Source organism: Melozone crissalis, unplaced genomic scaffold (genome assembly GCF_028551555.1).
Source record: "Melozone crissalis strain CALT ecotype California unplaced genomic scaffold, PUWL_Pcris_2 ptg000027l_1, whole genome shotgun sequence".
Classification (NCBI taxonomy): Eukaryota; Metazoa; Chordata; class Aves; order Passeriformes; family Passerellidae; genus Melozone; species Melozone crissalis.
In genome coordinates, this window is record NW_026535805.1 from 81,253,836 (window position 1) to 81,269,581 (window position 15,746).

Sequence of the window (15,746 nt, forward strand, 5' to 3'; positions counted from 1 at the left end):
AAGGCTGCTAAAAATTAGGAATTGTGGAAGTTAATTCCTTTTCATTATTTTAATCCAGATAAGTTTGCTTACTTGATTGTAATATTCTTTAGCAATTTCTTGTGACTGAACTGGTCTGTGTCCCCACAACACTGAGCCCAACTAAAATACTTTGAAATTAGTGCTGTTGGGATTAAGCAAACAAATATTTGTCAATGAGCATGCTTCCCTCAATTGCTGCCTTGTAATTGCCAAGAAAACTATCAAAGTTACTACAATTCCAATTTTTTATTATTGTTTCATTGTTCTTAAATATTAACACAGTAAATATGTTAAAAATCAATTGAAAAATACTTTTCAAGACCAACAGTGCATCTGTTGCAGTGTAAATGTTTAAAATGATCATTATATGTAAGTGTTACTTCTAGCTTTATAATTCCTGACTAATGTAACTGTGATAAATGTTAGGAAATAAAGGAAAGGAATAGGCAAGCTGTCTATATAGATAATTCTCCATTTTTTTATATTTTGCATTTTAGGCTAGAAATAAAAAAAAATTGCATTAGCAAAACTGGGGACAGAAAACTACTGTTTTTTGAATCCTTAAAGGAAAGGGCAAACAGAGGGAAATATCTTGTTTTCTAGTCCATGCTCTGATAATAATTTTGTAATGACTTTAACCCTTAAGTATCCTTTTTTGCCTGTTATTTGTTGATTTTTTTCCCACCAACGCCATGAGTTAGCTACATGATTCCCAAAGGAAGCCGTAGCAAGATGTTAATATAATTAAGAGATGGAGAAAAAGTTGCTTTCACATTCTCATTTTTTTTGCACCCTGAACTTGTAAAAACAAGCTCAGATTAAAACTCTGATTAGATTTACACAATTCTTTAAACTGTCTACCTCTATAGCTAAATAGTAATAGGAAAGTCCTATCAAAATCTCATCAAAATCTCCCAGAAAAGTAATAAAAACCTGTTTCATACACAATGTAGCAATACAGAAATTGTGCTATTTACATGAGCACATTAAATTTAGTGTTCTTGAAACTACAGCTTGCATTTCACTTTTAATATTGATCGTCTAATATCTGGTGGTAACCATATGACAAATTAGTCTGCAATGTTATCCAGATGGAAGATTCCTCTTCAACTGACTAAGTATGACACACACTGAAAAAAATCTGAATATTTTTCCAAATTAAACCTTTATAGCCAATTACTCTTCAAGTATTTCTAAGATCCTTTGGGATAGGAATGTTTGTTTATGTGTTCAAGCACCATTGCAGAGAATAAAATTAAACTTAGATGGCAGAGATAAAATTAAAGTGGCTGAAAACACATTGATAGCCCATAAAATAAAACAAAAAAGGCCTTGGAATTTTGATAAGCATAAGAATTATAAAATACAAATAAAATATGTACACATTTAGCTGAGACTCACTGCAAACCAATAGAAAATTAAGCCATTTGACCCATTCATTTGTGGAACTAAAATTGCTCATTGGGATGATGATCTCTAGTACATCAACTTGTTATGAAAAGTATGAGTTTTCAAAAATATTATGACAGCTGCCTCTTTTCCCACTGAAAACCAATACTTTATTTGATTTTCTTCTTTTACCAGTTCATTAGATGTAAATCAAAACTGTGAAAGCTCATGTTCAAGTAGATCTTCTGTGATATTTTACAGAACAAATATATTATTGAGGGAACTTCAAAAGATTTTTACAAGTGTTGCTTCATTAAATTTTGCCATAATATGTGTCACAGCGACCTTCAAAGCAACCAGCATTTCAGCACCAAATGTAGCAGTGCAATATGACAGCTTCAGTTTAAATTGTGGTTTCATATTAAGAGTCTGTCTTAGACTTTTTTTCCCATAATTAGGAAAGATAGAAATATTTAAATTAAGATATAAAGGACATTCATTTCCCTCCTAGATGGGGTGCTTTTTAAAAATAGATAAAACTCTGGTGTTTTTGCAGGAAGATCATATTTCCTGTCAAATATATTCAGCTTGAAAAAATATTAGATAATAGCTTCCCAATTTCCTCCATGTCAAATTCAGGAAAAGAGAAGCACTTATGCATCATTTTGAATGCAGGTGGTAAAACACATCTGATTAGGTACAAGTATCAATTAGGAACATTCTTTCCGCTTCGAAATCCAATCCACTTAGGAGAAAAGTAATAAATTTTGGAGATGAAACTAATCAAACAGGAAAAGACAAATCACTGTGTTGTTTTCAAAACTATGAAAAAACAGGCAGTAAGAGGCTAATTCTGTTTGTGGATTTGGGGTAACAATAACTAGATTGTTTGGGATTTTTTTCAACACAAAACATCTTCATTACTTTTTATCTTTATGTGGAGGTGTCATTTTTATTTTCACAAAATCTTGAGTTGAATATGAATTAATAATTTTTTGTCTTTTTCATGTCAGTCTGTTGTAGTTGCTGACACATCTGGACTTCACACGTCTATGCAACATCCAGAAAAATTTACAGAACTTAATAATTACACAGCACATCTCACCTGGACATTTATAATGTTTCTTGCCCATTAACTGAATAAAATTCTTCTTATTCTGAGACAGATAATTTTCATCCTTTCACACAGACACAGTAGTTGACTAAATTTTCTTCTTCTATAAATTAATGCAGGTATAACTTCGCTGCTGTAAAACAACTGAGGGTATTGGGAAAAAAAATTATTCCTCCTTTGTAAAATGGGAGATTGGAAGAGGAACATTGTGAGCTACAAAATAGAAATATGAAAATATTTATTTCTTTGTTTTGTTCCTTTGTTTATGTCTTTGTTTTGTGCTTTTTCACAAAGCATGTTAACATCAAACTGATTTACTGTGATCTTGTTTTTTTCAGACATGCAGCTAACTCTTCAAATTCTTTGTACTTAAGGAATGCTAAAACTATCAACAATTTTTTTTCTTGAAATAAATCTAATAACATATTTGCATTGAGTTGATCTGCTTATTGAAATACAGCTGTCAAAGGAGATGGGTAACTCTAGGCACTAGGTGATGAAAATTGCTATATGCTTCAGATATCTAGGGAATCATTAATTTCCTTTATGTTAAATGGTCTGCATCTCTCTTAGTTCCTGTCGTGCAGTCTTAGCAGTGGTACACAGAGCAGAACAAGTCCCACAAAAATCACAAGCCAGATCAAGCCATGAGGGCATCTAGCTCAATACCCTGTCTCAGAGAAAAAACAGTCACTCTTTAAAAAGGATATATAAAACAGGACAACAGAGATTTTTCCCAAGTGCATTACTTCAGCTTCCACCAATCAACGAGACTAAGGTTTCCTGACCTGTGGTTCCATTGTATTTGCTAGTCTGGTGGATTAGTTTCCCTTGTTCTTGTATTGTTCTTAATTTTTCATTATTTTTATATACTTTTGACCTACATAATATCTTTTGGCAAAAAATTACCCCAAACATTCTGCAAAAAGTTAATAAGAATTTCCTTTTGTTTTGCAAGCCTGTGACCTGATAGTAACAATAATTGAGTAACTGAATTCCCTTACCTGCTGTGGTCCAAGACATGGAGCTGCCATTTCTTACATTTTCCTCTGCGTGTTGAATAGGCCTGTTCTGTTTCTCCATCTGGAAGCAATGCCATCCCTTTGATCATCCCTATTTCTGTTCTGTGTTTCATTGTACCTTTGCAGATGCATGCTTGCTGAATATCTTCTGATTTATTTTCCTAATTTTTTAAGTCTTTTCTTCTATTACTGTTCCACTTGTATGCCAGTTTCTTTCAATGAAAATGAATTGATGTCCTGCTCTAAGGATTGCTTATATGACCCATTGCCCTTAGTGCTTTTCTCTTGTGTCTTCAAAATTAAATGTACTGTCTTTCTGCCATTCAAAGGCCCTAGCAGTCTGCAAAGTAAGAGATTAAGTCAGTGATCTGATTTCAGACCTCCCAGTTGGCAGCAGAGAGCATTATCAAAAAAGCACCAGGCTGGCCTGATAGAGGAAGACTTGTGCATTTTATTTTGTAAGGATTTTGTGCTTTGTTATGTTCGAGTTCAGTTACAGCAGGCAGGAGACTTTTGTGCATTGAGACAAATGAATGAAAGCAGCAAGGGTAAGATTTATTTTGTTTCATATTTTATTGTCTTGAAAGAGCTGAACTCAGCTAATCAATTATTTCATAGGAAATGGTTACTGTATTTCTGTACTGGTGTAGGTGAGTGTGATGCTTTATGAAACACCCAAGTCAGATTTCATGTGTGCCAGACCTAATCCCTAGGAATTTTCTGAATCATATTTATTTCACTTTGATTTTCTTCACACCATGAACATAAGGCAAAAGAATGCATTACTCTAAGGTGGTTAAATCTGGTTGCCTGGGATATTCTGTGAGCATGACATGGTTAGAACAGATCATGCATTCATCAGACCCTTGATATTGATTCTTAACTGACTTTCTGCCTGCTGGGAACACCTCCATTCTTGATAATATGGAAAAGGTTTGCTGCACTGCTTGTAAAAGTTTTTATCACCTGTGCTTCTATTACAGTCTCTGAGTGATGGAAAAGAAGAACAAGCACAGAATCTGTCCAAATATTTCAGAAGATGTTTACCATTTTAATTGAAAGATACAAAAAGCAAATTCAGAGTTTAATCCCCTGACTAAATATTCTGATGTCCTGTTCAGTTCACATCTTTAACATTTCAACGCAAAACTACTGTACTAATTTGGTTTTGCCTAAAGAAAATCCTTCTGCAGGTTGTCTATCTCTGATACATAAGCAACTAAAATGAGAATTATTAATCTGCCTTCAGATATTGCTGGCATACATGTTTACACCTAAACTATTGACTCTCAAGTCCTTTTATAGCAAATAGAGAGAACTAGGCAGGTTTAAATCATGATTGGGTGAGGATAATCACATCCTAGGATTACCTATTTACTTTAATTATTAAAGAGGACCATGGACTTGTCTACAATCCACCCTGTAGATTGTAGACAAGCTTAGTCAGATGTTTGGTCTGATTTTCCTACCAGAAGATGTATGCATTTCTTCTCTTGCTAGGATTTTGTGATGTTAAAAGTCTTTCTTGTTTCTCATTTGAATTTATTTAGTGATGGTTGGTGCAGTTGATGACTCTTAATGTCTTCAGGACTGAAAAATATATTTTAAAAAGAATTCAACAGAATAAAATCAAATTCAAGCTAAGCCAGTCTTGTAATAAAAAGTGAAGAATGCAAAGGGAAAATAAGAGGTAGGAGTGGAAACAGATTTATTCCATTTTAGTAGCAGTAGAAAATTATATCCTTCCCCTTACTCCTCTTTATTTTCTGACTAAGACAAAATCAGGTAGGGACATAATAGAAGCTTACTGGTGTTTCTCAAATTTTCTTGTTTTACTGTGTTATTGTGAAAATTTTCATAAATAATATCCCATCTAATCTATTTATTTCAGTCGAAAATTTGAGTCTTCCATTAAATTGTTAAAGTAGAAGTCTTAGTAACATGTGTTTGTCAGGTAATTCAGACCCAACTCTCTGGTCTCTCTTGCAAATTTTTTCTCTGGAATTATTTGTAATCATTTTTATCCTTAAAATGTGAGAAAGTTTCTATTTCTTCCTGCATCCTAGTTAATTGTTTTGAGAACCCCTTAGGCTGCATGTACTCACTTGGAGACCATTGCCTCAGTGGAAGAGAGTCTTTGTGATCAGAGACAGAGGTGACAGTGTCAGATAGTGGACCCAGGGTGGAATTAGGTTCTTCTTGTTAGCCTGTCCTGTGAAATATATTAAATACTAAATTATTTATTGCCAGCAATCATCTTAAAATATGAAGAACTGTAAATATTGATGGGAAGCAGTACTAAAATACTGTCATGATGTGGTAGAGAATTAGCTCATTGTAGTTCAGCAGATGCCCTTCTTTGGATGTGATGTGTACAGCCATGGTCAGTGCTTCATGGGACTTTAATTTCTGCTAATTAAGAGTTTACTAGAATGAGGGAAGTGGAAGAATTTTGCCCAGACTGGCAGCTTTGCCCATAGTGTTCTATCTGTGTACTGTATGACAGACATAGGTTTTAGGTTCTTAATACACAGACTCAATCTGTTTTCTCCCACTTAGACCCTTCATCCAAGCAGAAGACTAATCCCTGTGCTCTCAATGACCTCTTTACTGATGTTGTAGACTTGCAACAGATTGCAGCTGTTGTACAGCTTGAGTCATTTAGAGAATGACTGTTAAGGATCAGCAGGCTGATAGCCTGCACACCGTAGGGAAGAGGATGTGCTCTGCATCTTGGCATTTCTGGATGGCTTTTTTTGCCAGGTATGCATTTGTTTCTGATGCAGTTGCTGTATTTGCTGTGTTTCTTCTGCTGATTTCTGAGAGGACTTCACAGCACTGGTGATGGAAGCCTAGGCTGCTCTGGGCACAGCCCTGCAGATGCAGACAGGACTGCTGAAATAGAATCTTTTCTCAGTAGTTTTGCCTATATATCAATGCAAAGACTTCTTGGGATGCAAGGTGCTGGACCCCCTGGAAAGTTTTAAATCTATAGGGGAGATCCCTCCTTTGAAGGGAGCTGTCCTTCCTAAAGGAGTAATGACATTGTCCTTCCTTCCAAGATTGCCCAGATATACCATGATCTCTTTCCCTCCTCATTCTTCTCCCCCTTCCCTTCACCTAGCTGAAAGAAACTTCACAGATGAATTTTAACTTAGAATATAAATTGTGGACAGCTACTCTCCAAATTGACCAGTTGGGATTTTTTTAACTACCTAATAAAAGACATTTTAATAGCTTTGTTGCTCAGTGTACCACTACATTGTGAGTACTGAACTACACTGAGATTTTTAAAGGCACTGCACTTCAAGAATAATTATTAATGTTGAGTGCACAGAACCTCCCTGTGAAGGATAACAGAATCACCAGTTTTTGAGGGTGGAAGGGACCATCACCTTGAGACCATCAAGTCCAACCCCCTGCTCAAGCAGAGTAGGATCGCCTAGCACAGGTTTCTCACAACCATGCCCAGTCTGGTTTTGAAAATCTCCAGGAACTGAGACCTGACAAACCCCTCTGGGTAACCTAGGCTAATGTTTGACCACTCTCACAGTGAAACAGAGTTTCCATGTGTTCAGGTGTAATTTCTTGGGTTTTGATTTGTTCCCTTTGCTATCAAGTGCACTGCTGAGAGAAAATTGGCTCCCTCTTTGTCATCCCTGTGTGTTTACAGACAGGTGTTAAGATCTACCTGAGCTGCTTCTTCTGCAGCCTTAGGAGTCCTGGCTCTCTCAGCCTTTCCTCATGTGAAAGAGAACCCAGCCCTTAATCCTGTTTGTGGCCTTGCACTACACTGCTAGACCTCCTAGTACTGTTTCTCTTGAAAGAATTTAATTAGGAAAAAAAACCCTCATAATCATGCAGGTCTGCTTCTGATGTGCAGTGCCACTGACCTTTTTGTCATCTCATATCTTTTTCCACTTTCTCCAACAATCCTGACTTTTCCAGACCTATGATTTAGAAACATAATTAGTCATTGCTGTTTTTCTTTTGCTGTCAGGGTGTGGTGTATTTTAATGACTGTCCTTCCACATATGCTTATTTAGCTAGGCCTTTCCTTTTGTCTTTTTTCTTAAGTCAATTAAAAACAGCAGAGCGTAAACAGTGGTCAGATTCACAAACAAACAAAAAATTAATAAAGTGAATACAATTTTTTTTTGTAGTGCTTGTCATGCCTGTGTGTAATCATCATTCACAGATCCCTTGTATAGTTTTAGTTCATTAAACTAAAAATTTCTTTGCAAAAATATTACCTGAACTCAAAAAAAATTTTTTTGATGCTTATTCCTTATTCATATCCCTGGTGATCAGTCTGGGAAATCTTCAAGGTATTTTGCTTAAATAGGTTTCTTAAGGCATTAGGAAGACATTCTGCCTAACCTCAATTAGTTTTAGCTTATTTTTTCTTGCATTCATGATACTATTATCATGTCTAAAGGGTAAAAAATAACCCAAAAGCCATAATGACTAAAGTAATGAATGCAATAAACATTGTAAATGTTAAGCCTTCACACTTTAAAATTTTCTCTTAACAATTATTCCTTTCCAGACTAATGTAGTGGAAAAATGCATATTCTGCCCAATGGCATTCTCTTTATAATTTCAAACCCCACAAATTTGAGTATTCTGAAAATGAAGAAAAAACTGGGTTTCCCGTCTAGAAATAAAAATTAAAAGTACTTCACAGAGATGTCAAAGGACAAAAGTTGTGTACTGACACATCTGTAAAGAAAATTTATGACAGTCTTTTTAACTTGCATCTTCTAGCGTTAGTCCCTCCTATAATGGTCTTTCACTTCTGGTAATAAGCAGATGCTAGAACTTTTTCATTTTTTGTGTATTTGATTTGAATGTTTGAAATTAAAGAAATTTATATGCATGCTCAGCAAATAATATAGTTGATGATGCTATTCACAGGTATAAAAAATGGATCTCTCTAAAGTGCCTGCATTTTATAATTTTATTTTGTAATAAATTAATAAAATTATCTTTTTGTTGTTCATTTCAGACATAGCACTGTTTTTTCCATCCTTCACTGGAAATTCTTATTTGGAGCTACCTTCTCTGACATCTGTATCTGATACCAGGACTGCATCTGGGCAGGAAACAAGCAATCTGACAACTCTGTACTTGACAGTGAAAACAACTGCTCTAAATGGCACAATTCTTTACAGTGAGTACCAAAGATACTTGAAGCTAAGTATCAGTTTTAGCTCCTTCAGGTCTTTATTAACTTTAGTGTACATCAGCTGGCATTTCCTCTTCAACAGCAAAATGAGTCATTAAAATGCAGTAGAAGCCTTTTGGTATTCTAATGCATGCTGCATTATAAGATTTGAACCATTGTTCCTTGTGTTCCTCTGGAAAGTTCTTTAATTTATGAGTCATTGAGCAAAACATAACTTGCAAGAGAAAATGCTGCTTCCTGACAAAAAAGAACACAGTAAGCATATGACTTTAGTTGTAAGTTTTACTGCTTTAAAATACAAATGTTGAAGAAGTTTTGAACAACTCATAGAGAAACAACTTCTCTGTAGTTGGATTGAGTCTCGCTTTTTATAATTGTGATCTTGGTTCCAAATTCTTGATTTATAGAACTATCTTAGGTTCTGCAGTTTTGCCATATTTTGAAGTACTTACTGTGATTTCACACTTCAGAGAATTCCTTTGTGATCCCCAGAGAGTATACGTGCAGACTTGGATGTATGCCTGTTAATACTACATAAAAAGTTGCTTCTTGCCTGCATATTTCATTCCTCAATATATGGCATAAACTTCTGAGACAGAAGTACACTTTTCACTAGTCAGCAAGAAAAAATAGACTTCTCTGCCAGTTGAGTATTTCATTATATATTTTATCTTGCAATTTCTTGCAAATGGAAAACATGGAAAGTGAGGTGATTTCTTCCCAAGAAGACCTAGAAAAATATGATTATTTGATAGATTTACTCCACAAAGACAAAATCATTAGGAGCATTTTCAGTTCACTGCAACTTCCTAGAGTTACTCTGCACAAGAAATGTTGTTGATCTAGCATGAATAATTCTGATTAAATTTTTTTTGCATTTATATTAATCTGGTAGTAGTATATGTGAATTCATCTGAACTATGTACATATTTATAAGGCAGGGTTAAAAGTAATATAAGCTTGGTGGCATTATTTAATTATGCCTTTTTTTATTATCGGTACTAGATATTTTTTAGATGTGAAACACTCTAGCCCCAAAATGAAAATTAATATTTACTTCTTTCCAAAATGGCATTTTAAGTCCTTGTATTTTATATCTGGGCTGTTGCTGCAGCTGCCTAAGCTACAGTACTGCAAAATTTGCCAAGAATCATGGATAAGTGGTGATGTTGCAGTTCTTTATATCAACATGTTTTATACTTGTTAGTTATTTCAATTTCAAGAGGAGTCATTTGCCCTTGAAGAAGAATTCAATGAAGGTTATTGGAAGTATTTTGAATATATTTGGCATTTAGTGATTTTGTTTGCTTCATCGCTGCAGAGTAATTTGGCTCCAGCCAAAGTTAATATTGCTACCTACACATAAGCCCTGAGTAAGCATCTCTGTGAACCAAAAATCTCAAAGAGCTCCAAACCAAAGAGAAAAAAAAGAGGAAAATTCTCTCTGCTATACTCAGGAGGAACTCGGGAGGAGGTGGTGTTTTTGGAAGCTAAAAGACTTGAGTTTGTTCAGCCTGGAGAAGAGAAGGCTCTGGAGACACCACATTCCAGTCTTTAAGTATTAAATGGGTGCTTATAAGAAATATGTTGCCTGTTGCAGTAGGACATGGAGTAATGTCTTTAAACCAAAAATCACTAAAAGAATGTAAATGTAGACTAGATATAAAGATTTTTTTTCAATGAGAGGAGCAAGGTACTGGAATAGACTGCCTAGAGAGGTGATAGATTCCTCATCCCTGGAATCATCCAAGTCAGGTTTGTGAAGACTCTGAGCAACCTTCTCGGGTTGAAGATGTCCCTGCTCATTGCTAGGGGTGAACTAGGTGACCAATTCATATGACTCTACGTATTTTCTTTTCTAGATAATGTGCTTAATTTGCATCTAACCTAATTAGATATTTAAACCTAATATAACCTGTTCAGCTATTAGTTCATACTGTCTATGGAAAATTAACATGGTATTTTTCAGGTGTTTGGAGAGATTTTGTTACAGCAGTATTTGAGGACTTCACATTCTTTAGAATATAAATGTTTCCACTTTTTGGAATGATAGAATGACATTGGTGGAGAACACCAATATTTTTTCCTTTGCAGTTATCCATATCTGAGACTTCCATGGGCTGTGTCACAGCTCACTTCTTACCCCTCCAAAAAGGAGCCAGTGTGGAGCTCTCACCCTAAAATTGAGCTGGGGTAGCTCCAGCAACTTGGGATAATATTTGTATATTTTCTCAGGGTGAAAACTCACCTTTTCTTCACAGGTTCTCAGTACCATGTCATACTTGCATTTTCATTCCCTGTGTTACCCCTAAAATGGAATTTTAACTGATTTGCAATATTCCACTCTTTTAGCGACCAGTAGGGTTTCTTTTATGGTTAGATTTCTGTTAAGCTAAATAAATAGATAAGTAAATAAGGAAAACTTTGGATCTCTGCCTGGCTGTGGAACAGAGACACAGAAAATAATGGACGACTTATCAGAATTCTTGTAGAATTCTGGTAAGTCATCCATTACTTTCTGTGTCTTATTATCAGAATTCTTTTAGAATTCTGACACTGTGTTAAACATTAGATACATCTTTGCTTTTCATTTCTACTTTAACGATCTCTGCCCCTCCTTCTATAACACCAATTACTTTTCCTTGTTTTTACTCTTTCTTTTTTTGTTCTGTGTGTCCCTGATAATTAGATTAATTTCCAAATATTGCAAATGTTTCTTATAATGGTTCGGATCAATATTCTTATTTGGTTTTACATTAATGTAAAATAAAAAATTATGTAAATGCATAAATAAAAATCTTTCCAGTGTTTTATGAATGAACTCCATGTGCGTATACAGATAATTGAGAATTTAATTATTTCTGAACACTCTTCTGTCAAATAAATATCCTTTGTGAGTTCCCTCATATGCTTTCTCTGTACTTCCTTCATGCCCATTTTTTCTCCCTGCTCTGTCTTTCATTTTCACTTCCAACTACTACAAAAGTGAAGCTGCTGCTGTCAGCTCTTCTGCTTTTAATAGTAGTACAACTCCTGCCTTTACTCTGCTTTTTTGGAACTGTGTGACCATCAAACATCCCAGGAAGGAATCATCAGTAGAAAGCCAACTTGAGGCTATTGCACTCACTAGGTACAAGAATCACACACTTCTAAGGGTTAATGTTCCCAACATTTTCAGATTCTTTTAATTTATGCATGTTTGCAATGGTTTAATAATTATGGTTACAATTAGCTTCACATATTCATAAAACAAAAACCTTTCTATTTGTCAAAATAACTTTTTAAAATAGAAAAATCATTACAGTGATCTGCTTCTTTCAGAAGTACTTTACTAGAAAATTGTTACACATTTTTGATTAGTTTTTTTAAATTAATCCAACTTCAGATTACACATTTTACAAACACACCTGTTTTTACCAGGTGGTGCTGAGGTTACATCTGTTTTTCTGGCAGATAATTAGTAGACATTTAATTACAGAGAGAAGTCTCAGACAAGATGCTACTGATACACAAATGAATTTGAATCAGAAAGTATGCATAAGAAGACTCTTTAAGCCAAAATCATAAGGATAATATAAAAGGATTGAAACTTGTATCTATCTTTACCTAGTACATTAGCCAGTGAAGAACAAAAAAGATTTGTGCCTTCTTCGCTTTTTCTTGTGAACATGCCTTTAAATAAAAAGAACAGAACACTGAAATATAAATGCATTATTTTAATACCTTTTAGCAGTTAGTGCAATTATATATGTGCAAATATATATTAGACAAATGAAATAAATATAGACAATATAGCAAATAAGGTTGCTTATAGGCTAACCAAGAGGCAGAAGATGAGAACGATTACATGTGCTAGGCATGCCACTTTAGTAAATCATACCGTACCATTGTTAAAAAATAAATCCTATTTGGTGCCTTTATTAGCAAGAATTTTATCAATGGTTAGTTGAAATTAACAAGTACTAAGGACTTGTAGAGGCTTCCAAAAATAGGTTTTCTGTTAAAAAAAATGGGAAAGAGGATGTCATAGAAGTCTATGTATGATTTATAGAAAATTACTATACATACATCTGTCTTAATACAAAGAAAAATGCATTTACATTGTTAATAATGACATTTTCCCTGATTATTTCAGTATGTATTCAAGAAATACATACATTAAAGAGTGTTAACAGTAAATGGACTAAAACTCTCTGGAATTTTTGCTGCTGCGTTATGTTTAAATTGTTGATAGAATGCGACAATTACATTTGTGCCAATAAAGATTAGACATCATTGTGAGAAGATTTGTTTGTTGACTACAGAATGCATGCATAAAATTTCTATTCTATTCCTTAATTATTTTATTTGTTAGCATGATTAAATTTCATCAACACGTCAAAGCAAATTGTGATATTTACCCACAAAGCAAAATAAATTGCTAGCAATGATAAAAACCTGATACAGTTGTAAAGTTTTAGTTCATCATTTTCATTTTTAAGAGAGTCAGCATAATGCTGCTCACAATCCCTTCAAGGGTAGATTGTTTAGCTTCTGCTGTATATGGTAGCCTATAACTTCTGACAATTGGATTTCAGATCTCACAGCCCATGTTTATAGCATTCCTTAAGGACAACAGCTCCCTTTCCATAAGTTGGGCTCATAAATTATTTCCTTTTTTCTCAGAAGCTCTGTTCCCCAGATCTTCCCATATTGCCCTTACCCTTAAGAAACTAAATAGAGGCCATTCAGACATTTCAGTTGTAGTCTCTTTGTCTTTATTTCAGCTCTCATTTTCATGTAGAGCATTTCACAGTATCCTTCCTGTGTCAAAATTGATTTTCCATCTTAATAGAGCTAATCCCATATTTTAATGGGACTTCAAATCTGTCTTTTAGATAGGCAATCATTTAAGCTCAATGGCCATTTGCTTGTTGACATACTGATGTACAAAAATTACCTTCCAGCTCACAGTTTTCTGTGAAAGGATGATTGCTGAGATTCTTTTGCTGGAACCCTCACATAACCTCTACTGAGGTCAAGATGATTTACCCCTAATATCCAACAAGGTTTTTAACTCTCATATTTCCTGATCTCTGTCTCTTCCCAGTACCTGTCTGTTTTGCTTATGACTCGAGCTTTTCCTATGAAGGTAATTTCCATCATATGCACTAGGTAGTGTATGCTCTTCCACATTGCCAGAACAAAATTCTCTGACTCCTCATGTTCACTGTAGAAAGATTTAAAGGAATGTCCTTTCAAAGGATTTCATACCACCTAGCAAATAATGTGAAGAATGCTGTTAGTCACCTGTAAGTGTGACTTAAAAGTGCTCCCTAGACTGAAGTTCAAGCAGCAACACTCACTGAAGTTTCAAGAAGTAATGCTGCCTTTGAGAGAGCTGTCCCAGATTTTTTACTTTACTGGTAATAATGAGGACTTTCTTCCAGGTTTTTACTAGTGGGCAATGTGAATAGACAGACAGAGTCATTGGGAGAGGGGAAACAAGCTGTTCATCTGTAACTTCACTTTTTCAAGACATGTTATATACGTGCACATATACATCCACTTCATTCTCTCTGAATCAATGTGACTTACAGACCTACTTACTGGTAGAAATTGGAAATGCCAGGAATGGCATGTGCAGGGAGGGGAGAAGACTAGGAAACAAATAGTACAATATATGCATATATCAGTTATATGATGGTTAAAAAGCAGTGCAATAGTGCAATATATTTTGAAAGAGAATTATCAGACTACTGTAGAAGGAAATTGTAAAAGCCAAAGGCATGAAATCCAGTCAAATTAAAATAGCTTTGGAGTTAATTAGGTATTCAGAATACAAAATATGTCTAAGCATAAAAGACTTTAGTAGGTCATCAGGATTTGTAACAGACTGAAGAAATGCAATGTTGACTATAAAGTTGCTCTCAAGGAGGGTGTTTACATTGTCAACTGTTTCTGCTAGGAACTATACAAAAGGAAATGGTCAGACAGTTGCAACCACTGTTGTCTCTCTCTGATCTAAAAGATCATTTTTTGCTCTTTGTTTTGTCGTCCAAAATAAAGTTGATTTTTTTTTTACAAATTATTATGTTTTTTAAGTCCCAATAATGCCCTCATTCTTTTTACCTTTCTGAATAAAAATAATAAAGGATGTTCTGACCTGTGGCCCTCTGCAGCAGCTCCAGGCCTGGGAGCTCCTACCCAGAGCTGAAACCCAGCCCAGATCCCAGACCCACTCTGGGGGACTCCTGCTCATGGTTCATGGGCAGAGCCACCCAAACCCAGGCACTCCACAGCTGAGGGTCCCCCAAATGCCAGCGTGAGCTTTCTCCCTGTCCAACACCCATGCCAGCACCCAGGCCTCCTATTCAGAGGCAGTGGTACATCAAACAATACATGCAGTATTTTCAATTTCCTGACCCAGTTAGTGAGTCTTTTTTACTTCAGTTAAACATAGTAAAATACAGTGAAATAAACAGATTAACATTTTAACTGTTTGTCTTAAAGATGAATAAAAATTGCAAACAGGAACTGTCATACCTTTTATGAAAAGTAAATTCAAAGGGCAAAGTCACCTAATAGCATTTGAAACTGTAGGTGTCAGTCCTTTTTCTTTTAGAAGAGCCTTGTATCATTCATCACTTAAATATAAATATTTTGCTGCCATTTTTACAATGTATAATATATTATTTAGTGGAAGTGAACTTAAGAATATTTTTCATTCATATTTTTAATAGTTCAAGTACCAGTATGTTTGATGTTTTGTAAATAATTTTTCTTCTCTTCAAGTCTGAAATACATCATTAATTAGGAAATGTGAATTTTTCATAATCTTTAAATCTATTATAAGAGCTGTCCTCTTATAATTTTTGTTTTCTATCATTTATTTGAAAAGCTGAATGAATGTGAATTTCTTTTTTTATTGTCACCTTCGTTGCCTTAACGATACTGCTGGATATAGAGAGAAGTTCAGTTAATGTAAGATCTCTGTAAGATCAATGCCACTGCAGTGGTATTAAGTAAATTT

At 34.7% G+C, this 15,746-nt stretch overlaps 1 protein-coding gene across 1 annotated transcript in view; it reads left to right on the forward strand.

Annotated features, from left to right (window-relative positions):
- EYS (eyes shut homolog) overlaps positions 1 to 15,746 on the forward strand; it is a 704,955-nt gene that overhangs the window by 549,529 nt on the left and 139,680 nt on the right. Inside the window, exon 38 of the mRNA XM_054280634.1 lies at positions 8,555 to 8,719. Within this exon, the coding sequence (XP_054136609.1) occupies positions 8,555 to 8,719 (165 nt within the window). The remainder of the gene's footprint in view (positions 1 to 8,554; positions 8,720 to 15,746) is intronic.